Genomic DNA, 24134 nt, shown 5'->3' with positions numbered 1-24134 from the left:
AGAAAATCTGGCATCAAATTTGTAAATTTAAGTGTAGAAAATGCAAACGAAAATACTTTAAAATAACCACAGCACATTGTCTCTAACATGGTCAGCCAAAGACCAGCAAGCGGACTGGAACAAGGCCCCTGCAAGTCCAGAGAGAGACAGTTTTGCTGGGATGCATTTTCTCCCTGCCCTCCATCAGCCAAGCCAAAAAGTTAACAGGAAAAAAATTAAAAAGGAAGCCGTACAGAGCAATTTGGCTGCACAGCGGTACTCATCACAAATAAATAGCCTGGGCCTCGCTCCTCCATTGTGGGGTTACTCAGCACAGTGCTCAGACCAGGCGAGACGCTGGGCTGTGACCTGTGGTGGCCAGTGCCCTGGTCCCCGCAGCACTGCTGGTCCCCGAGCAGTCCCCGCTCTGGCCTGTGAGGGGTCTGGCACAAGCTGGGCTGACCACAGTTAAAAGCGCAGCTTTCCTGAAGCATGAGCTGTGATGGTCAGATACCCGATCGGGTGAAGAGTTAAGTACTCAAAGAATAGCGGAATCTTTTATCGGGTTGAGGATGCCTTATTTTGATCATGGAGGTCAGACACAGACGTGGGAATTCCCCCAAGTTGGTTTATTTGCAGATTTGTTCAGACAGTTTCTTTTTTTTTTTTTGACAAATCAGCCTTTTTTTATAATAATCTCATCTTGAAACTTGAGAGGAAGGGAATGTATGGGTGAGCAGCTAATATCAGTGACTTCTGGAAACTCCCTTTTTATGATCTCTCTCATTTAGCAGCTGTAGTGTTTTGATGCTTTTATTGCATTAAAAAGTTATTTGACAATACTGCCAATAAAGTAACTTCCTCTGTCCCAGTAAAATTAACTTTAACTCACAGTAAGTTTGAGAAAAGCAAGACTAAATAATATTAATATGCAGACAACAGGGCTTTGATCTAGGATATCATAAGAAAAACATCAGAGGTCCTAGGATCAGAGAAGGCAAAGCTATTTTCCTTTTTCTTTACTGATTATACTCCTGGTTCAAATATTATTTTAAGAATGCATATGTAGCATCTAGTGACTGGTAGATGTAATCATTGGTTTAAAATTAATTTTACAATATCTCTTTATGCAAAGCAATATATTTACTGATTTAAATCATACCCATCTGGACTTGTTTATCAACATCAGTCCTTGTCTACTATAAGCCATTTGCTGCCATTGCCACCCACTGGCCAGGGACAAATAACCATCCTGTCATTGACCCAGATCAGATCAGCAAAAATCCTGATTAAACAGACACATCTTGCTACACATCCAATTGCTTCCTATTCAGCATCTTGCTTTTAATACAAAATCTGTCCAGCTTTTTACAAAATTTATTTACTGATTTTATCTTCAAAACAAAAGTCATAGTCTGGGAGAGGGATGGGGAGGAGGGAGTATGTTTTGCAGACCATGAACTCTGGTCTGATAGTTTCATCCTTCTGTTGTCTCTTTGTACTATTTAAAAACCAAAATCTCATCCTTTTATGTTTCTGTAATAGAAGACACAGTTTTGGCAATATATAGTGAGATAATGAAGCAGAATTACAGACTGTAGGGAGCCATTTTTCTCACACAGGGATCAGCATACATGGTAATACTTTGGATTAAGGATGAAATTACTACAGGACTGTAATAAATAACTTTATTAATCTCTTCTCATTTTCTTGAGAATATCACAGAAAGAAATATTACAGCAATTGCAGCTTAATGTTGGAATCCTTCTTTATTTTAATCACAGTCCTTTACGTACTATGATTTTGTGTTACTTTGTACTAATCATACTAACAATTAATTTTATTAATCATATCTGTAGTTGTTGCTGGTTTACCACTTTGCTTCACAAATTATTTTAGGGCCTTTGAAACAAATTTGAAAAACTGATATAAAAATTATTCTTCTTAGAGGAGCTGCTCTTCACTTTTTCCTGTGCTTTCTGGTACCATACCAGGTGCATACTACAAATGCTGAGATAGCCTTCTCTACAAATGGTTAATTTGAAGCAAAGAAAGAAATAATGTTTTGTTCTCTGCATCATTAGTAAGGGGGAAGGAGGAGAAGGACTTAGCAGAACAACTGCATCTTTTGTTTCTAAGTTCTTTGGAACAATTCTGCCAGGCGGCGCGTTTTCCCACTGTTTCATTTGTCTTTGTTATTTTCCTATCTAATTAAAATTCTGCAATGCTGTCATGAAATTGTTGTCCGTTTAAGGTCACAAGCAGCTTCTGTCCTAATGAAATATGAATTGCATTAGTTAATTGAATTGTGTACTTATTGTGTGTTGTGAATGGACTGAGCGCACTTACATTCTTAATATATACGGAGCATTTTATCAGTCTAGGGAACGTGTGGACATAGAAAATGCTGCTATCATTCTTTGCTTCACAATAGAGAGATTTAATTGGTAATAGATGGGGCTAAGAAGTATTTGTGAAGGACAAGAACTGTAAGATCTCATACAGGCATCTGCTAGCTGGGATGAGATTGGCTCTTCAGTGGTCTGGGGTCAGGTCACAGTGCCGAGCGGAAAGCTCGCATAAACCCATATTATACATGGTGTCTTTGTGATGTCTGTAAAGGTAGGAAGACCTGAGGAAGAGTGACAAAACATCTGTGGCCTTCTGCAGCAGCAGGCTTTTTGGGTCAAGTGAACCTCATAATTTAAACCCTCAGCGCACGGTCTAGACCGTTCTGTTCCAGACTCTGCCTGGTCTCTATGCAGATACTACCCTCATACCTCTGGTAACACAACAAGCTTCTCTCTGGGGTCCTTTTTGCAGATGGGGGATTTTTCTTTGAACTGTGGGAAAGTTCAGATTAGCACATCGAGGACCTGCTCAAAGTCGAATAAAAACAGGGGAGCGCTTTCTGCTTGACCTCAAGGCTGTGACTGAAACAGGTGGTTAAGGGAAGTGCAGACTCTAGCACTCAGCCTTTACAATCACAGAATCACAGAAGCGTCTAGGTTGGAAAAGACCTTGAAGATCATCCAGTCCAACCATTAACCTCACACTGACAGTTCCCAACTACACCACATCCCTCAGCGCTATGTCAACCCGACTCTTAAACACCTCCAGGGGTGGGGTCTCCACCACATCCCTTGGCAGCCCATTCCAACGTCTAACAACCCCTTCTGGAAAGAAATGCTTCCTAATATCCAGTCTAAACCTTCCCTGGCACAATTTGAGGCCATTCCCTCTTGTCCTATCGCTTATTACTTGGTTCAAGAGACTCATCCCCAGCTCTCTGCAACCTCCTTTCAGGTAGCTGTAGAGGGCGATGAGGTCTCCCCTCAGCCTCCTCTTCTCCAGACTAAACACCCCCAGTTCCCTCAGCCGCTCCCCGTACGACCTGTGCTCCAGACCCTGCACCAGCTCCGTTGCCCTTCTCGGGACATGCTCGAGTCATTCAATGTCCTTTTTGTAGTGAGGGGCCCAAAACTGAACACAGGAATCGAGGGGTGGCCTCACCAGCGCCAAGTACAGGGGTGAGATCCCTTCCCTGTCCCTGCTGGCCACGCTATTGCTGACACAAGCTAGGATGCCATTGGCCTTCTTGGCCCCCTGGGCACGCTGCTGGCTCAATGTCTAAGATGGATATGTTGCATCTGTAACCACTCAGTGGTGGACTCTACTAATAGTCTATTCTCTGTTTTAGAGAATGGTCACTAGCTGGGAAAACAGTAACAGAATACTAAATTTAATTTTGCTACATGGGTCTTAATTTTTCACTCAATTGTTCAAACCATTTAACATTATATGTACATACACATGTATTGACGTATATATACACATATATAAAATATACATATGATGTACATATATCTCCAGTGTTTATCCTTTAGATTAATTTACAGAGAAAACTGTGTTTGGATTCTGCATAATAACTTATGTAAGGTAATAGAGCTGAATATAGTACCTTCCAGTTACTCTTTAACTTGACAGGTGTGGAGAGATATCTATTGTTCTGTCAAATAGTGCCTCCCTTAGCTTGAAATGATATTTCATTCAACAGTAGGCTGAAAGAAAAGATAAGCAATGTTCAGGTTGAAGAGTCGCTGAGAAATTTCTTCTCGTTATCATTTTCCACTCAAAAACTGAGGAGATATGCAAATGGAAGTCTTTCTTTTGCTACAGAAAACTAATGCAGGAATATAAAACCACTTAAGATAAACACAGATAAAATTGACTTACTGTGATACACAGTTCCCAAAGGGAAATACCATGACCCTTTCTACACAAGTAACAGAGAGAAGAGTATCTCTCCTTGATCGGAGCAGGCACGGACAACCTCTTTGTGGGGGACTTCCCAGCTCTGTGCATGTGCAGAACCACCCATAATTTTCCACTGCGGGTGATCCTCCACAGCTGCTGTGGCACTCACCTTCCAGGAACACTCTCCACATGCCCTAGTCAAGCACTTCATTACCACCATCCACAGATGATGCACTGAGATACAGAGATTAGCTGAAGCATTCTTGCTGGGGTAGGTAGGCAAGAGGCGAGGACTTTCCCTATACAGTCAACAGAGCGGGAGAGAGGTTTCTCTAGAAGGCAACTTGGGAATAGCCACATTAGTCTGCTGCTTCTCTGAATCACCTTCTGGAAGAGTTTTTCTCTCTCTCCATCATTGTATTTACTGAACCTAAGGGGATGTGCCTCTGGGTGTAGTTGTTGCATTGCAGAAGTGCTTCGAACAGATGAGTTCCCTGCACTGCCCAGTCCTTCCAAGACAGTCATACTTGCTAAATCTTCTGACTAAGGAATTTCCCTCCTAGTGCCTGTAACACTCAGTTATCTCCTCTCTATCTCTCGCTTTGAATTTTCTGCATTTACCACAGTACCGACAGCTCTAGCTGAGCTACTGTTGAATATCCCTGCCCGCATGAAAGGGTTCAGGAGGTGAGTAAGAAGGGGTGGGCGGCTGCAAGGGTTTGGTGAGGTGCATCCTGGCAGAGTCAGAGCAGTGGGCAAATGACTGAGAGTGAAAGTAGTGGGATGGGGCGTGAAGGGTGATTAGCAGTGGTTGCTTAGTGGTCTGAAAAGAGGTGAGTGAAAGTACTCAGGTGGGGGGGAGGGGAGTTTGGGAAGCCAGCTGACTGTGAGAAAGACACCACTATGTTACCTGTGGCATACTAAAGGCGTATATGCTGTATTCTCTTCTGTGAACGCAATTTTAAAAGACTTGATGTCATTAAAAATACTCACGTACCTCTATCTAAAAATATATAATGTAGTGATGTGTAATTAAGGGAGGAAGGAAATGAAGAAGATTCAAGGAAGGTTGAAAAATAGAAATAAACCAAGGAGTTCTCTAGGGAGAGTAGAGAAGCAGCAAAGACCAATACAGCCTTGCAGACTTTAACGTGGTTGTTGTCTTCTGCAGCGCCATCACATTGAGGGAGACAGTCTGGGGCCCTGCGCCTGTGGGTGGCCCTCTGTGACAGCACCTGCACTCGGGCTGCCCCTGATCCAGTTGGCCATTTGAGGCTTGGTGGAGCCTTATCTGCCCCAGCACCATAGCCGCACCTCAGTGGTCTCCTCCAGCATCCACTCCATCCCTGCGTGGTGCAGGGACGTCTCTCAAGGTCACAAGGGACAGGCCTCAGAGCAGGACCCTGCTCCCCTGCTGTAATTAATTAAATTAAAAAACCACAACTAATTGTCACAGTCATCTATAGCTGGACAAAGGAGTGAAGGCAGCTATACATGAACAGTAGCATTTTATACCCCGACACAGCTTTAAATTTGGTATCGTTAGCAGGTTGTTTAGTTGTATTTTCAGTTAAATATTTTTTTAATACAGCTTCTTCCCTTTATGTTGATGTCATTAAATGTTTCATTACTATTCCTTCCATCTCGATAAAGCACAGGGACAAAACCAAATTTTTATTCTGTTTACTTTTTAATTGTCATTATATATTTTATGAAAATGTTCCTTTTAAGATTAAAGAACCTGTCAATTTTTAAAATCTTTTATTTTCTTAACCTTTTATTATAACTAGCATTTAATTTGCACGGATTTTTTTTTTTAATACTATAATAGTCACATTAGTTTTCCAGATAAAAAGACATGTTATATTTTTTTGTAAGTCAAAGGTACTACGTTGCTCATTTTTTTAAATTTCTATACAAAACTTGTTTTAGGAATCCATGGGTTTTGTCTCAAAGTCTTTTATAGTTAGATGAACACTAAAAAGTTTAGAACAAATCTTTGTAAAGCACTGAAGGACACAAAGCTCCCCTGTTCATCTAATACACAAGTATTAAAAATTGCCCTCTTCACCAAAATCATGATCCATCCAGCACAGACTGTGCCTGTGCTCAGCACCACCTGCTTTAGATGAAGGTGAAGGAATGCCCCAAAAGGTGGATTTAGGATAATCTCCTCTCTCTCCCATCCTTCCCCCTGTCCTGCATAGTCCCCTTGAAGACCTCCCACTAATAGCAAGAATTCAGAGATTGATTTAAACCTTCAAGCATAAGGCTTCCAATATTATTATTACTATTATTGTTGTTGTTGTTACCACCATTACTACTACTACTACTACTATTATTTTGGAATAACTGTTAAGAGCTCTTAAGAGAAATATTTAGTTATTCTTTGAAGCTTGCTGAACAACTCCTCAACATCCTGTAGCACTCATCTGATTTAATTACTCTATGTAATAAAATGGTCTAATTGTGGATCCTGTGCAAAAATACATCCTTCTACCAGCTTTGAATTTCCTGTCTTTCCTTTTGTGATTGAAATCCCTCAATTTCTTGCATGATGAGGACTGGGAGTGCTGAATCTTCATCCCTACATTCTCTCTCCCTGTCACTCATTCAGTCCTTGTTCAGTTAGTTGGTTACTTACTAATATGAATAGTTCCAGTGCCCTCCCTATTGAAAAGTTTTTTCTTTTTTCATAGTCTCATTGCTCTACTCTGATCCTTGTCAAATAAATAGTGCAGAAAATTCAAACAGAATTTTCAGAAAAGATTTTTTAAATCCCAACAATTATATTATTATAAATGCAATTATTACTAACTATTAAAATTTTAGAAATAGGATCAGCAATTTAACTTCCTCTGTCCCCATTCAAACTGTAGCTTTGTAATGTATTATTGGACCCAAGACTTTCAATGCTTGGCACCTACCTAACTTCAGACAACCAAGCCAGGAGGTCCCCTCTGTGAAACCCAGTCTGTTCGTTTAGGTGTCTACTCATGTGTTTAGGAATCTGACTTGAAAGCATATTTTTTTAAGATTTAAGAAATGAGATACATTACAGTGAGCCTAAGAACTCTCTCAGGCAATACAGTACCGACAGTTATGTGCCCAACCAAAAGCCCACCACTTTACAAAAACTTAAGCAAGTAGATTTAAAGATAGTAACTCTTACTGTGACTAGGGAACTGGTTAAAATATCTTACCTTCTGTTAAGGACCCTTGATCTTACAAAGCTTCTGCTTCTTTACTTTCAAATATTTTGAAATCCCACAAATGTCTGTGAGGAATTGAGGAAGCTCAGAAGCTGAAAGGTCATCTGGGAGGGGAAGGGTGGCTCTTAGGCACAAGCTGGCCAGTGCTTTGTTTTAAGGACCCAGCCTCCTGATGGGAGAAAAGCTCGGCTGTAGAGCGGAAGGTCACATCATCTCTGTCTGGCAGAAAATGTGATTCTTTCCCAATTAAGATAGCTTTTGCCACTGATCAAAATGAGACTGGTGAGACAAACACCCCCAGTTATCCCCAGGAATGTAGTCATGAGGAACATGAACTCAGGAGGCTTCTTAATTTCAGCCAAAACAATGGATATCACGAGACACCGGATGAGCTTTTCTTACCAGTAAGTAAGAGACACTGTCTGGGAACTAACATCATTTGGCTAGATAGAAAACTGCGAGTCTGAGACAAGGCTAATGGCTTTGACTCAGTCATTCCCAGTTTCATATGCAAGCCTGATGAGGCAGTGAGATCTATGCCAGTTCTGAGTGTGGCCAGAAAAGACTGTGCAGGAAGGCGTTTTAGTTTGTTAGATAGAGAGTGAGAAAACCTTCTGGGGAAAGGAGAGCCTAGAAAATGGAGAGGACCAGAACAGAAGTAGATCCTGCAAATAAGCCAGAAGTTATGAGGATCTGGGGAACATATTAGTCAGATATGTCTATTAAAGACATCTGTATGTATGGCAGCATCTTGTGAATTCAGAGAACGCAATGCCAATTACAACCATTGGAGAGTCGTAATTTTGGTAACTGTATAAAAGGGAATTCAGTAAAACTGGGAAGGCATCAGAAAAAGGAGTTGAATAAGCGTAAGTATTTAGACAAATGTAACAAGCTTAACAGCAAAAGAACAATTGGAGTATTTTGCTGTGGAGGATGGCTTCAATAATAATAGGTGGTAGGGAAATGTAGTAGAACAACATCATTATCTACCTACAAACTGTTCAGGAAAGAAAGACTGGCCACAGAGGCAGAGGAGATACTGCTGTATAGAGGGATAACATGAACATTATTTAGCCGAACTTTAAGTGGGAAGGACTATGCAGCTGAATCTCTGAAAACAAATAAATAAATGCTAAACTAGAAATTCCAGAGCATTTTAACAACTTTTGGAAAGCAAAAACATTAGCAGGTCTGTGTTGCTAATATCCAGCTTAAGAGATGGAAACAGAGTGAGCAATGTTGAACTCAAAAGAACTGTTAACAAAATCGTGGTAATAAGGACTTTAGCTACTCCCCTGTGCTTGGCCAAATAGATAGGAGGCACAGAGATTAGAAGAGACATTTCTTGACACTTGACGCGACAGCATCTTGAAAGAGTGATACACAAAAGATAGAAACTAGTCTTAACTCAGGTATTATAATCAGAAGTTGGTTGCAGCTGACTCACCAAGTCTTAACATCTAGGTGGACCACAAGGCTAATTCAGTAGCAGCTCTTATATTCATGGATCATATATTTTGTCTCTTTGAGGTGATGATATTTTGTTTTCTTTAAAAATTGTGACATAAGTACCTATTTTATTATCTAATAAATTAATTAAAGAGCAATTTCATCTTTCTCCTCCTAAATCTACCCTTAAAAATTGACCGGAGGTGAAGTACTAAACACAGCTTTATGAGCTGCTCCTCCTTCCAGGAGTGTGAAAGCCTTCAGAGGGCTTCTCAGATGGCTGAGCGGCTACCAGCTTCTTGGTAAAACACATAGATGCCCTGCACTTTCCACATACTAGGATTGACTGAGCAGAGCTGAACTACAGCTGTCCAGTGCCCAGATATCCCTGCTTTCTGAGCACAGTTTTGTGTTGGCTTCACAGCAAACCAGACACAACTGGTGTTTGTACTAAGCCTTGTTTCAAACACTGCTACCCAACCCTGCTTGCTTCTAGAGGAACACCACCTCAGCTTAGGTTTATTCAAGGCACAAACTGGGTATTGAAGTCTCACCAAGTACAAGGCAGGGCTAGTCTTCACTGTGAGCTACCACTGTGTCACAGCACAACCTTTAAGAGTCCCCTTGGCACAAAGCCCACAGTGACTGGGCAATTACATCCACCTAAGCTGCACTCAGCATTGTAGCAGCCAGCTGCAGTTAAAACCTGCTGGGACCACAGCTCAAGCATGATTAGCTGGCATGGTGACAATCATGTATTTGTCTCCACTAAGTTCAACTCTATAGACGGGAATAAGCAATATACCAGCAAAGAAAGGCATAAATTGTGTATGCACAAATGCTTTGCAGAAATTGTGCAAGGTACTACTGAATACATGAAAATGAATAGTGAGAACAGAGGTAATGAATGAAGGAAGGTTACATGGCCATAGAAAGAAGGAATCATACAAGGAATACCTGAAGAAACACACACAAGAAAGAAAGCAATTATAGGAATAAAGCATGCAAAAAAACCCAATTAATGAAAGGGGTGCAAGTTAAAAGGTGCAATTTGGGAGTGGATAAAGATGACAAAATTAGACGAAAATCAATGTATAGGGTCGGAGAGTCATGAGAAGAGCCTCCCATAGTTGTTACATACATAGGAAGGCCATTTGGATAGGACAGAAAACATTAGGCAAAAAGGATGAAAAGGAGCAGTGTATTTTTTCCAATCAAAAGCCATCCGTAACTTATGCTGAAAATGTCTTTTTTCTTCACTTCAAGCATATTAACAGTTTAATATATGATAGTATCACTGGTGACACTGAGAACGCTGGACTTTAATAAATCAATAGATTTGTTTCATCTTTAACTAATTTGAACCTGTAATCCTCTTGCTTGTGCAAAGTCTTCTTCCTTCAGGTCAAAGTATTAAATAGGCTCAAGAAGTAAATAAGGAAATAAATACCAGAAAACCCTTGGGGAAGATTTAAATTAAGGTTTTCTAATAGTCAAATCAACTTAATGCCGTGATCACAGGCTCAGTTCAGCTTTTTCCCCTCCCCCCCCCCACCCCCCCCAACTCTATGGCTAAAGCTGTGGAAATAAATAGCCAAAAAAATGAAGGGGCTTTGGTTTTCTTTTAGTTTCTTGATGCTTGTGTTGTTCTAGATTTTTTTTTTTTTAATTTTAACTGCTCTCATTATAGACATACAGGAACTTTTAAAACACAAATTTGTAAAAATCATACGCATAGTCCAAAACATTGGCCTGCAAGTTGCCCCCTGTGTTTCATGTCTGGTTTGCACTCTACTGTACGCCCATGTTGGTTATGCATCTGACTTTTTTGATGGATATAAATTATACTGGTGCAAACCCTTATGTAGACAAAATCTTGCTGATATAACTGTCTTCCACCAGCACAACATATTTCAGTTAATGAGTCAGAATGCACTTTGATATCAGTATAAATGGTTCCTCCTAGGGGGAGGATTGGTTCTTTACTGTTAAATGTAGATAAGTTCTGAACTTTTCTCTTCCCTTACTTGGGCTTAAATCAATCAAACCCATATCTAGTATTTCTCATCCAGAAATAATACAGCTTCTTTTCATCACCTTTTTGACTGCTGGTCCCTGTTTGTGTTCTTGCTTTGATTGTGCGGTCATCAGAAAAGGGTATATCTAAAATCCTCGTGAAAGCAGAAGTTCTGTTTCAAGCAACAGCAACCGCAGGATCAAACGCCTCCAATCTTAAAAGAAAAAGAAAGAAAACTGACTCGAAAGTTTGAAGCTAACAAATGGTTTGTAGTTGGCCAAGACACTTATATTTAATACTGAGGAAGCAATGACCTTCTGGCCTCCAGTGGAGCATCTCCTAGACAGACAGACAGGCACACAACAAAATGAAGTTTTAATGCCATGAGCTTCTTGAGAACGCTACAATAACATTCTGGCAGACTGGGCTCCCTTGGCTCCTGTACTCACTACAATGTGAACGTCTCTTTTGCTTTAGCGTGATGCTTGGCAAGTTTCCCAACCTTACATTATCTTGGAAAGGAAGACAAGAGAAGCTGGTATGTTCAGGGAGCCTTTGAAGAAGCTTCTCAGTTTGCTCATAGCAAAACAGTTGGCTGCATGTAGGAAAAGTGTTGGGACTGCAGCTTAGAATGCTAGCTTGAAAATGGTTTAAATGAATTGCATCCAGGCACCAAGATGCTCAGATACTACAGCAATGTGTGTGGTATAAGAACCTAGATAGAAGAAGATTAGATAGCAAATCAGACAGAATTTTGCATGTGATTTCCTGGGTTTGTCTAAACTTATAGCAGCAACAGTTAATTATAGGAGGTTCTGAAGGCCGCTCCTGGGTGGGTTATGCTACTTACACACTAGATGCCAGACATAAATTGCCAGCTGAGTTACCCCTGTGGTAAGAAGCCCCTATTGATGCAAAACTGATGGAAACGATTCTTGTTCCTTTCCGCTCAAGGGTAGAAGCAGCAGATAATAGTGATGGAAGATCTGGGAGAGAAGCAGCATGTTGACAGCAGTGGCAGAACTCCAATGAAAAAAGCATCCAGATGGGCAGAGGTCATCACCCGAAGAGAGACAGATGCAGGAGGTGGTTGCCACATAGGAGTTATTTGTGGTCATCCTTCTAGATGATTGCTGTACCAGCTTCCAGATCTAGTCCCTTTCCTTCTACTACACATGAATCCCTCAGCTCTTGTAGTCACTTCCTCTGTCTCTTAAGCAAGGGTAGCTCTTTAATTGCAGATTAATGATTTAATTAAATTCTTGAGGCTACTTTGAAGTGACTGGGCAAGAGAGACTGGCCTTTCAGCAACAGCTGTAGGCTCAAGAGTCACAGCGCACGTTGACGTATGGGGAAGGCGGTGCCATAAGACTCTGCGTGCAGCAGGATCTATCATTTTTTCTCCAGTAATGCCTCCAGGCATATCCACACAGCACAGCACAGCACTGCACAGGGGTACTTGAGCTGCCTTTAAACAGTGGTTGTACTAGTTTCACAGCAGGAATAGTTAGGCCACCTGGATTATGAACCTAATATAGCGCTTGCACCTCTCTACCTGCCCCTGAGTTTGCTTCTTCAGTGCAAGGTGAGCTGTCTCTTCCTCCATAGAACTGCATTCTGCTGTGTGGACTCACCTGCACTTAGAAGTATTTAAAAAAGTAAATTATAAAGTTTAGGACCTTATATCAATTTTGATCTGCAGTTTCCGGTCTGTGGGATCTTACTTATTTTAGAAAGTGGGAAAGCTTTCAAGACTGATTTCATAGGTAATGCATTTGGTTTTTTTCTTGGCTGATACTCCTGATTTTGTTTTTTATTCTTTCCTTTGAGTATCTGAAATTTTGCATTAGATTTCTACTCACTTGGAAACACCAACACATGAAGCAATTACCAGTCTTTCCTGCCTAAGTTAATGGCCTTCTGCTTCCTCGTGCTGTTAGTTTAAGGTCACAGTGATAGATTTAAGTCCTTCATGAATTTTTATCTGACTTGCTGTCCACAGAAATTGTTCATTAAAAGATCCAATTTCCATTGGCATTCTCTCTTTCAAAGGATGTCAACAGGAAATGTAAATGCTTAGCCCTTTGTGAATGATCTGCAAGGACATGCAGGCTTATTAAAAAAAACCCAGCAGTTAACCAAATCCTTTAGTTTCTGTTTTGAATGACTGGCCATAGGAATGCAGGCTAAGCTGTATTTCAGCTGTTCCCAAGGATGTGTATGTTAACTTGTTGATAGTGGTAGGTACTTCAGGCTCCAGTGACAGCTATGTGATCACTCTGATGATCGTTGTCCTGTAGCAGAACCAGCCCCTGCCTCCTCTCAGGAACACCAGGCATGAAGGAAAACAAAGACGGGTTTGTTGTTTCAAAGGACTGGCACTCGTACCTCCTGCTTTTTACCTAAAAAGAGAGATCCTAGGTCAACTCAGCTCTCACCCTATATTCCCAGCAACCATTAGGTTGTAAGGAACTGCGTGACTTGCTCCAGCAATTGATGTGAATGTCTGATACACGGTAGAGCTGAGCCTTCTGCTTTACAGGACCTGTAGAGGATCCAACTGAAGGAGCAAATCTCAAGACCCAGGACACCAGCTTACTACATTGGGAACTACACATCACCACCAAAAGGAAAGATAAACTCAGCCTTAAAGTTTCAGCGCTATGTTTTTAAAATCTTACCAGTGTGCAAGGTATATGTCTTTCACAGTAAAAATTACTTGGAGTGCGCTGTGAATGCACAGACAGAGATCAGTGCTGAACATCTGGTTAAAATAAATTACAGTCTTATTTTGCAAATAAAAGTTCCTAGGGTCTACATGACAACGTCTGGCCAGCATAACTATCTCATGGGGAAAAAATCACATCCCTAGCCTACAAAGATAACTATTCTGGCATGATTTCCTTCTGCACTAAGTAGACCTATGTAGACTTACACCAAATAGAGGAGTCCTTTTGCCAATATAACTCACATTGTTTGGGAGGTACTTCAACCATGCTGGCAGACTCCTTCAACTGGTATAAGCCATGTCTCCATCGAGGGATTTGGGCAGAACAGTGACACCAGCAAACCCCCTGAAGTACAGAATAACCCTTTTTCTCCTGCTGCTAGCATCTAACATTTTTTCAGTTTTAAAGCTTCCTGCAAAAAGGAAACATGCAGAATTTGTGCCCTTTCTTGTATCAACAAGACATTATTTCTTTTTACAGAAGAATTAAAGTATACAATATGGGTGGGAGCTGTGTCACTTTCAAACATCCCAGCGGTACTTGCTTTTGGAGGAGAGGAGGATCCCAGTTCCCATGTAGGATGCCCGTTGTTGGTTTTGGTGTTGGTTTTGGAGGTGGAGGGGCAGAGGTGGTTTGCATTTTATTAAGTTGTCATATTTTGGTTTTGCGTGGTGGTATTTGAATAAACCTAATGGTCATAGTTAACGGATTAGATTACAACTGTGTATGCAAATGAATTTAAGAGCTGTTTTGAATAACAAAACAAAAACCCCAAAATTCAAGGTTTACCAGCCAACCCCAACCTATGAGCACCCCCAGTAGGGCAAGGCAACTCATAAAGCTATCTTGGCTTAAAAGTAGGATTCTGCTTATTGTGGCCACAAGCAGTTTTCACCTCTCCTATTTAGACAGTTCAATGTGTCTAAATTCCCACTTGCCTTAGTCTGCGCAGACTCTCCTTGTTCATTTCCCTGCTCCTTCATCCTTCATTTGTCTCCCAGGTCATGTGCTTTTGCACACATGGTGAACAGGATAGAAAGGACAAGAAGGAGGAGTGGAGAGGAGGCACCCAGACCAAAACCAATCTCTTCTGAGCAGATGTAGACCTGAAACTTTCCCTTATTTTAATTTCCCATGATCACTTAGCTGTGAAATGACGAAAACAGAGAGCAAGCTACCAAGAGGCCTCCACTCTTGTGTGCATCGCGTTGGAAGGTGGGGACTTGCAGTTTGCTCCATCAGGCTGCCTGACAGCCAGGACATGCCTGCCTCCCCTGCAGCTAACACTGAGACACAGTACTTGGTGGAGTACAGCACCCAAGGGCTGACTTAGGAAATGGCAAGAGAAAGCAATGACTAAAAAATGCTGCCTCTTCTCTGCCTCAAGTGAGGCTTTTACAGGTGAGCAGAAATGGTTTGGGCTGCTAATGAGGTGTAGGCTGCCAAAGAAAACACATGCACAAATTCATATTTTCCAGGTGGCTGCTGGTAGAAGTGTAACTGTCCACTGAAGTCTACAGCATAAGCTTTTTTTGTGCTTATTCATTAAATTGCAGATTTATTGTGAGGTTACTTTATTATTACTTTATTTAGCTGTGTTGTCTCATTCCCCCTGTAAATCAGTTGATTGTCACAAGATCTAGAAAAAATGAGAGCCTGCTTCAGGTCATGTGAGGAATGATGGCACTTCTGCAGAAGGTGCTGGTGGCTCTGCATGACATGTTGTCGCTGGAGTACCAAGGAGCACCAAGGCCACCGCTCCTGCTCTGTGTTACTCTTGCCCAGTGCCAAGTGCGAGTCAGTCAAGCCAAAGGGATTTGGATCAGAACTGAGTGTTGAGACAACAAATGCAGGATGGACTGGTTCCCTGAGGGATGTTAAAACAAGAAGTATAAAAATGCATGACGGGTCCCTCGCGGTTCAGCTGATGGGATAACTTGCTCAGACTGGCTCAACTTCACCCTTCTCATTCACATGTACTCTCTGCCTTTCCTGGCTGAGGCTGCCCGAAGCCAGGCTGTCCTTGCCAGACTGACAGCCTTGCTTTCCCCTCTGTCTTTCCGCTAATACCTGTGCCTCGAGTCTAGTACAGGTGGACATACTTGTTAAATAAAACCCTCCATGGCCTTGATGACAAACATTGTGCCACAGCACGCTGAGCATCTCTACAAGCAGCTACTTTCAGTTCCTATTTCTCAGGCATCTACATGATTTAACTCTTTTGCAGTGGTCTGAGAGCAGCACAGGCAGCTGGAGAAGGCAGGGAACGTAACAGGGGAAGTGTTCACATTTCCCTCTACTACTGATGTACCCACTGCAGCCAAATCTTCAGATCTGGGCTTTTAAATCAGGTAGGCTGTTTCCAGTGTAAGAGCACTCATATTGAAAGTAAGTTACAAGCAGGACAGAGAATTTATACAAGATTTTGAGACAAACAGGCCCGTGTTGTCATTCAGACCTGTTTTGTCATTATTTTCATTTTAAAGTCATTCTGGATATTTGACAGGGATCTTAATGCATCTGGCTTCTTTTCAGAGGATGCAGGTGGAAGAGTGATGTTATGAGTCCCCTCCAGAAACTCTGTGACATTTGTTCTCTCCTCCAAAGTGATCCATAAATCCGTAAATGGGTGTTTGCTAAGTTTACTGTTGTATGTGAATGTAAACCCTCTAGAACAGGTTTGTTAGATTTGAGTAGAAGGAGAAGAAGGTGGCCTAAAACTGAACAGTTCTCAGTGCAACCAAGCTTCCTGAAAATATGTGCAGGGATACATTGATCTTCTAGGTATGAGTTACACAGAGTTTTTAGCACTCTGCCTAAGTAGGGTACCTTCAGCAAGTAAAACTAAGACTGTTAAATGTTGATGCAAACAAACAGCAAATTAGGTGAATAGGATTATCAATCCACAAAAGGTGTGAAAAGAAAATTGTGAAGGATTGAGTAGAGCAGCTTTGACCATGTTGTTTGAACATCAGGGATTTTGCCCAGAAGGCCTTCTCTCCTTCTTTCTCTCATTAATGCTAATATTGCTCCCTCAGAAGTGGCACCCATTAAATACACCAGCTAGCTGCTGCAGTGACATTACAGCTGTTATGCTGATGGCAGAAATACCTCATTGGAGTGTGGGCCTTTCCAGGAATAAGAAAACAAGGCAGCCTCCATTAGGTCTGAGCTTTTGCATATTGCAGAGCCATGTCTAACTGAATTAAGTAGAGATGCCAAGACTAAATTACTGAAACATTTCTCATGCTGACTTGGTTTAACAAGAATGCAGCCTAGTCTGAACACGGCATGGGTTTCCATGCAAACTGAATGTTCAACACCTTACAAGTCCTGTGTTTAAAGAGATGGCTTGATCATTCCTCAAAGCCTGGGTTTGTCCTTCATCTCACAGGTCTGGAGGAAATCTGCCTGCTAGCACGGACATTCTCTGGGAGCGTGGATAAGAGGAATTGTCATCCTCGTTAGTATAACCACTCACATTTACATATTTCTAAGCATATACATCAGTTTTCATGAACAAACCTAATCACGATTAATCCTTGCTCCTTAGATGTCTCCATCTGAGTGCCATATTCAGTCAGCCTTATGCAAATGGTGTTGTCACCAATTTCAATTCACACAGACTTCTGTAAGATCCTGGCAAGACTAGGAGTTGCTAGATATGTCCCCAAGATCACAGGCTCACTGATGCAAGAATTTATACAAACAGATAGCAAGGACAAGGAACAAAGAAGCTAGGTAAGGTCACTGTGATGAGAACCAGTTTTGTCCAAGGTCAGAAACTTCAGATATCACTGGAAAAAGAAAAGGGTATGCAACCAGCAACTAACACGTCAGCTGCAGACCTAAGACTGTGTCGGATATTGTGAAAACAGAGAATTCAAAACAGACCCATTTCTAGCACAGGCAAAGGTCAGGGGGGAAGAGAAAAATCTGGATGGGGATTTGATCAGGGGTGCACATGCTGAAGTCACTCCCCAGGCAGCTTCTCTGCCTGTGGTCAGCAGGGCTTGTGTGGTGACACCTTCTTTTCCTTCCCATTTTAATTCGATAACGTGCACCTGGCTGGACTGCCAGCATGTTGGCACTCCCAGGCATAAAAAGATATCGGCCTCTCTAAAGATACCGATGTCATGAAAAGCCACACCTCAGCACAACACAGTCAAGGTCTGAGCCGTCCTTATTTGCATGTACTCACAAGTTAGGCTTGCATAAAAGACCCATAAACTCTTTGGGAAAATAACAGCTACAGATTTGTCTACTTTTTGTGTTCCAAGAACTTTTCTTGTTAGCTTCAAGATGACATTTTAATGAGGTTTCACTGCGTTGAAAACACGGGACGATTTAACCAGCTCTGTCAACTCCCTCCCTCCTGAAACTCTTTCTGAAATGAGTTACTATTCAAGAATAAAAGCTTTTATGAGAATTCGTGTTGCTTGTATGGAGGCAGGGGTAAAGGAAAAGTCATTCAGCTGCTAATCCTTGGCATCGGAGCTTATGCCGTTCCCTCTCCTGCCCCGTACCATGTGGCAAAGCTGCCTTGTTCAGACCTGTGCAAGTTTCTTCAAAAGCTAGGAGCTAGTGTGTGTTTATTTGTTTGTTTTGGAGTCACAGGGAGGGCAACGTAAAATAGCCGCAAGGCAATTCCCGTTCAGTAAAATGGAAGTCTCACCAGCTCTTCATTCAATACAATGTGGCTCAAGAGGATATCCTGCCAACCCAATGATAACGAGGGAAATAAAGTCACTTCCTCACCAGCTGTTTGATTCAGGTAGAAAAAGGAAACCTTTACTTCCTCATGTTTGCTCTCCTCACCGCCCCCTCAGTCAGAAATGCCAGGCTGAAACTGCCTTCTCCCTCCATATTTTCAATAAGGAGCTGTCAGATCTGCAATGCTGCGCTGGGCTTGGCCTATGAGAAGTATGTACTTCTCTGCGGCGGGGAAGCTATGCCTTGCCTCTCAAGCAGGGGTGAAGGCTGTGTTGCAAAAGGACTGAGACTGAACAAACTCAGCTCAATGCAAAAGCAAAGAATTCCTGTGTAATTAAAGATGATATTTGTTTCTTGGATCAGAGCTGCCGAATTTGGGCCAGTGGAAGAGCGGGTAGCGTGATGCTTTGTTTTGAGACTGCCATGACTCAGTGCACTATTACGCCTCCTAATCCTCCCAGGGTGACAAACTCCACTTTTGCCCTGGGCTCCCTGCAAATCCCAGGAACTCCAGCCAGGAACACACTATGTCCTCCCTGCATGTAGCTCAACAGGCAAGAAGGCAGCGAGGGGTGACCTCAGGGCAATCTTCCTGGCCTGCCAATCAAGACCAGGTAGGTGAGGCAGGCATCTCAGGTGCTTTGGTGCTAGAAGGAGCTTAGGCAGAGCATCTTTCCCTTCCCCATTGCCACTTTTCTTGCTTCACAGAAACAGTCGACGTAAAGTTGCACAGTAAACCAGCAATGGACCTATTTGACTTGATAAAAGCTTCTTAAGAAATTACTTTTTAAAAACTCACAGAACTGAATGAAGAGTTCTTTTCCATATAATTTTTAACTACCTTGATATAATTTTACATCCAGGATATAACTTTCCATTAACTTTTGAATAGGTGGGTCTTAAAAACAAGGTCTGCAACCATTTTCTTTCCAATTGTGCAAGACTTCAGAAAGGTTGACCAAGCCAGAACTTGCCTCAGTCTATTTGCCAAGGGGACCCTTGCTTTCATTATAAAGAGTGCTTTTCAGAGGACATCAAGTGTTTCAAGCAATTTTCCTAATCTTATTTGTTTTAGCAGAGATTCTTTTTATTTTAAACAGACTGGTTTAGGCGACAAAAATCCAGCGACAAATACATCGGTTTATAGAAGGGTACAAAACTTATGAAACAGTTGAGATTCTGTTTAGGGTTTTCTTTGTGCTAAAATAGCTTTCAGCAAGGGGTCATACTTCCCCCCCGCCCCCCCCCCCCCCCCCCCCCCCCCGCCTTGTTTTAGTACATAAAATGGACATGTGTTTATTTAAAACAGGTTTGAAACTTAAACAAATAGTGACAGGCTGTTCAAACAAGCTTCGGAAATAGGCCTAATCAGGATGTTTGAGAAGGGGAGGGGGAACGATCATAAAGAGCTACTTGTAATATATAGTGCAGACACCATTAGGTTGGGTTCATGTTATTGTTGTAATAATCTCAGACAAAAAAATACTGCATGCTGCACATTTTTTGTTAACATTCCTCTTTTGAGACATAGGTTATGCTGTACTTTTGCCTTGTCCTCAAGTTTTACTGTAAGCCTCCGTCCATCTTCATACCCAACGCCAGGAGCTCTACTGGATCATTAGAAATGGTCTCCCAGACAAATTGGGAGGAATGTTCCTAAACTGGGATAGAAGGGAGGCACAAAATATGCTCATTCTGATATTGATACTGTTTATGCATCGGCTGTCATGAATATACAGAAGTGAGACCTTCCCCACAGAAAGAAAATCTTAACGCTAAAATGTTTTCACGACTTGCATTTCCATGGGGGTTTTTTTTCATTTCCTCTCTTTTCCACCCATAATAATATCACTAAGTGTTGAACTTTACCCTTTTATTTTTATAAGGCCCAATCTTGAACTCCTTATACAGACAAAGCTCCCATGGAAGTCAGTGAGTCTGCACTGGCGACAACAGGATTTAGCCCAGTCTGTAACATTTTAGGATATTGTGTTACTTCATAGCCTTAAGGAGAAATAAAAGCAGCTTTCCAAAGAGCTGCACAGCAAACTGAGTGTGCTTTTTCAGCTCTGCAACAGCACAGCAGAATATTAAGGCCAGAGTTTGCAAATGTCCCAGGCAGCTAAGCAAAAGTTGCCAAATTTTCTCCAGAATGAAGAGTTTGCATTAAAACATTCCCCCCAAAGGTTAAGCTGCTTTCACTTAAGAATATACCTTTGGAAACCCAAGTTTGAAAATGATTGCCAGGAGGAACAAACATTGAGAAATAGCAGGAGGCAGATGTATTTTCAGGTCAATCTGTTAGTCAAAGCCTATAGCTATTCTGTTAACGACTCTTACCTCCTGACACCTACTCTTACCTACAGCATACACTAATATTAATTAATGTAATAACGTATTTTGGAAGTAAATATTTATTATTAGTCTGAATCTCACTCTGTCTATGAACAGGAGTCAAAATGGCAAAATATTAAAAAACCTTACACGCCCTCTCGTGGTAAAACAACAAATGCTCTTATTCTTACAATAACTAGAGATGGCTAATGATGTAGGCTAATTTAACTACATAATTTACAGAAAACTAACTTGGCTGAAAGGTTTATATTAATAATGGATACCTTTCTCTCCTTAATTTCTGTTATGAAGCATTACATAGGCGCATTTTTAGAAAGCAGGTTACCTCCTAGCACAGTAACATTACAAAATTGCTAAAGACGCTAAAACATAGAGAATGTTAACTTCTACCAAAAATGGGAAGTCTAGAGTAATAAAGATAGAGACAGAACCTCCCACATTAGATATCTATTTCATGTGTTTATCTCTGTAGGGAGCAGACCTTGACTGGCTGCACAATAAGAGTTGCCCTTAACGATGCTATGGGTTTTGTCACATTTTTCAAGTCATTCAGCTTCGCTATTTACGGCTTTCTTGCCTTAGAGTATTATTTATCTGTAAATAAGTCTCTCATTAATGCTCTGGAGCTTCATGCTTATTAGAAATTGCAGCCTGGAAGAAAGGCGTTGTGTGCAGAGTATCACCAATCTGATCACTAACCCAGTCAAACCCCATTGTATTTATGAGTCACAAAACCTTTAAACATCCTTTCCATTCAGTGCCTGCAAGCACCTCCAGACTTTCCCAGAGCAGCTTTACAAAACAGCTCTCCAAACATGGAGGGCTGCAGTTTGAAGGAAGAATGCAGGGTGGTTTGGACTGGGCTGAGGGAGAGAACACCCCCTCCACCTCACACCAGGTGACTTGTGGGCAGCCATGAGAAGTGGCATCACTCTATACCTCCTCTCCTCTTCCTCTAGCTGAATGTCTTGTCTGTAGGCTGGAGGGCAAGTCGGACTGACAAGATGATCCCATGGCTAGATTGCTCTTTTATAGGCAGGGCTTTCAGATGAGCTGGTATGCCAACACACCCTACGCCTAGACCACCACCACGTCCAAGGCATGATTAGTAGGAGAACGGGACCAAGGTGTCACCTGTTTTGGTGACAGTTGTGAAAGACCATCAAACTGGTAACACAATCCTAACAGGTTCAGTTTGTATGGAAGAAGCATGTGTGGCTACTACATGTAGTCTTCTGAACCCATCCCAAGGGAACCAGATAAATACTGCCTTATTTTCAGTGAAGCTGACCGGCAATATAGATGCCCCATGTCCAGTGGAAATGAAAGGTTTGGGGAATGAAGGTCTGTTTACCTCATTTGCATATGTTTGTATATACAGCATTCAGGAGCCAAAATGGTGGTATTCATATTTTAAAACGCTGCTGTTATATTTTACACTGGACATGCCTAAAGTAGAAGTCACGACTGCAAGTAATTACAGCAATATTTAACTGCACGAAAACGTAGCTCCCAAATCACTATTTTAATAGGTTTGTGGGGGTTTTTTGTGCCGGCGTGATTTCTGGACAACCATTGAGTGTGAAGAAGTTGACCTCCCTCTCTGAAAAAGTTACTGCAATTCTGATATTCCGTTATTTCCCTTCCTAGGATGCCTTCGTCGAGTTGTATGGCAACAGTGTGAGGCCTTTGTTTGATTTCTCCTGGATCTCTCTGAAGACTATCCTGAGTCTGGTTCTGGTGGGAGCTTGCATCACTCTTGGCGCTTATCTCGGACATAAGTAGAGTCACCCAGTTTAACATGGATTACAAAAGTTTTTCAAAACAACAAAATAATATTTTTTTTTCTGTAGCACAATGATATTTTATGAGCAAAACAAATTCCCAGCTAAAGATTAAATCAGCTATTACTGCCAAAGGAAATATCATTTATTTTTACATTGCAGGAAAATTATTTATTAAAAGATATTTACATTTTAACCTGCTATTTTCAGAAACTCTGCAAGTTGTATCTGTCATCACATCATGTTGTTATTCTTAACTTTAATGAGCCCCAAAGTCTTTTTGGTTCTTTTTTTAATTAATGCAACTGGCTGGATTATTTTATCAAGGAGAGCAAATATACTGACAAAGACCTACCTGCTTACACGTATGAGGGCAGTTACTTGAGCTGCTAAATGCTGCGTAATTGTATGGATTTCTCATGTATTTTCTGGGTGGCTGGGAGGGATCTGAAAGACAAGGTCAGCATGAACAAAGTTCTCACCCTGTCCTGCTGGCAAGAACTGACAGAGTAAACGATTCAACATGGTACATACGTGGAGTCAAGATGGCAACTTCTTGAAGGACACCTGGCTATCCCTCCAGGAGAACAGTATGATTGCCTATGCCTTGTAAACATGTGTTTTCAAGTTACCAGTTGTGCCATCACATCATAATCACAATACCCTAATACATGTCAACTCGAATACTTTTTTTTTAATGGAAGTGTGAAGTTAAATCTTTGGGGCTTGAAGGAAATTGTTGTTCCAATGATTTTCTCAGCAGTAAAACATTTTTTGCGGCTACTGACACAGAAACATCAGGAGACCTTAAGTGCCTGCTTCAACAGAGCAGAGCTGGAGTCTGAAGACCTGACCTGTGTCCCACTTTAGTGGGCTCATATCTGCAAATAATCCTGTTTACTTACTGAGTTCCTCCAGGGGTTTGAAACCAATTAGATGCGGTTTCTAAATCCCTGAAAGTTGAAAAAGATCTTAATTTTATTTGGCAAGAAGCAGACCTCAGCTGAGTTACAGATTAGCTCTGGCTATCCTTGTTTATCAAACTGGACACCAAATTCAAGTTCATTTTCTTAACAGCAAAAGAAAGTGAGCTTTATCCTCCTGCCCCTCGACCTCAAAATTATTTCATGCTAATAATTTCCTAAGACTGTCTACAGAAGAAAAGATGATGATAAAGAAACTCCAAATCCTCTCTCTGGACAGAGACTTTTTGACACCTCAATTGCACAGGTGCCTACTGTCGTTTGAAGTGAAAATAGGGTGGAGGAAAAGGGGGGGGGGGGGGGTGTGAAGTCATTTGCTCATGTTACAAAATGCAACTCAAGTAAAATTAGTGCGGAGTATTCATTCTACAGTTTTATAAACAGACCTGTGTTCTCAAACCAGATGTGTCGATGCATTTTAAAGCGGGGCTGTCTGTGCAGTCGGAGGGGGCCAGGAGTCCCGACGAAGCCGAAGAGTCTGAAGTGTGTCCTACAGGCTGCTCCAAGTCGTGGAAATGTCCATCTTCAAATGTTTAAGTCAAACGCTCCTATTTTTTCTATGAAACTTTTGAAATCTGGGATTTGTGGGTAAATGGACGTCCAGACATAAAAGGAAAAGGTTGCAAAGCTCTGGATAAATGTATCATTCAATA

The 24134-nt window shown here is 41.5% G+C and overlaps 1 protein-coding gene across 2 annotated transcripts in view; it reads left to right on the top strand.

Moving 5' to 3' along the window:
• The window catches only part of BCL2 (BCL2 apoptosis regulator), a 92373-nt gene extending 68615 nt beyond the window's left edge, over positions 1–23758 (top strand). Inside the window, exons 3-4 of one of the 2 annotated variants that reach the window (XM_074899577.1) lie at positions 15729–15738; positions 22365–23758. In XM_074899577.1, coding sequence (XP_074755678.1) covers positions 15729–15738; positions 22365–22411 — 57 coding nt within the window. In that variant the 3' untranslated portion in view covers positions 22412–23758. The remainder of the gene's footprint in view (positions 1–15728; positions 15739–22364) is intronic. The other variant, XM_074899576.1, reaches the window with a different exon arrangement.
• Positions 23759–24134: the final 376 nt, after the last annotated feature.

Source organism: Athene noctua, chromosome 2 (genome assembly GCF_965140245.1).
Source record: "Athene noctua chromosome 2, bAthNoc1.hap1.1, whole genome shotgun sequence".
In the NCBI taxonomy this organism is placed as follows: domain Eukaryota; kingdom Metazoa; phylum Chordata; class Aves; order Strigiformes; family Strigidae; genus Athene; species Athene noctua.
This window is presented reverse-complemented; position numbering and strand designations above follow the sequence as displayed.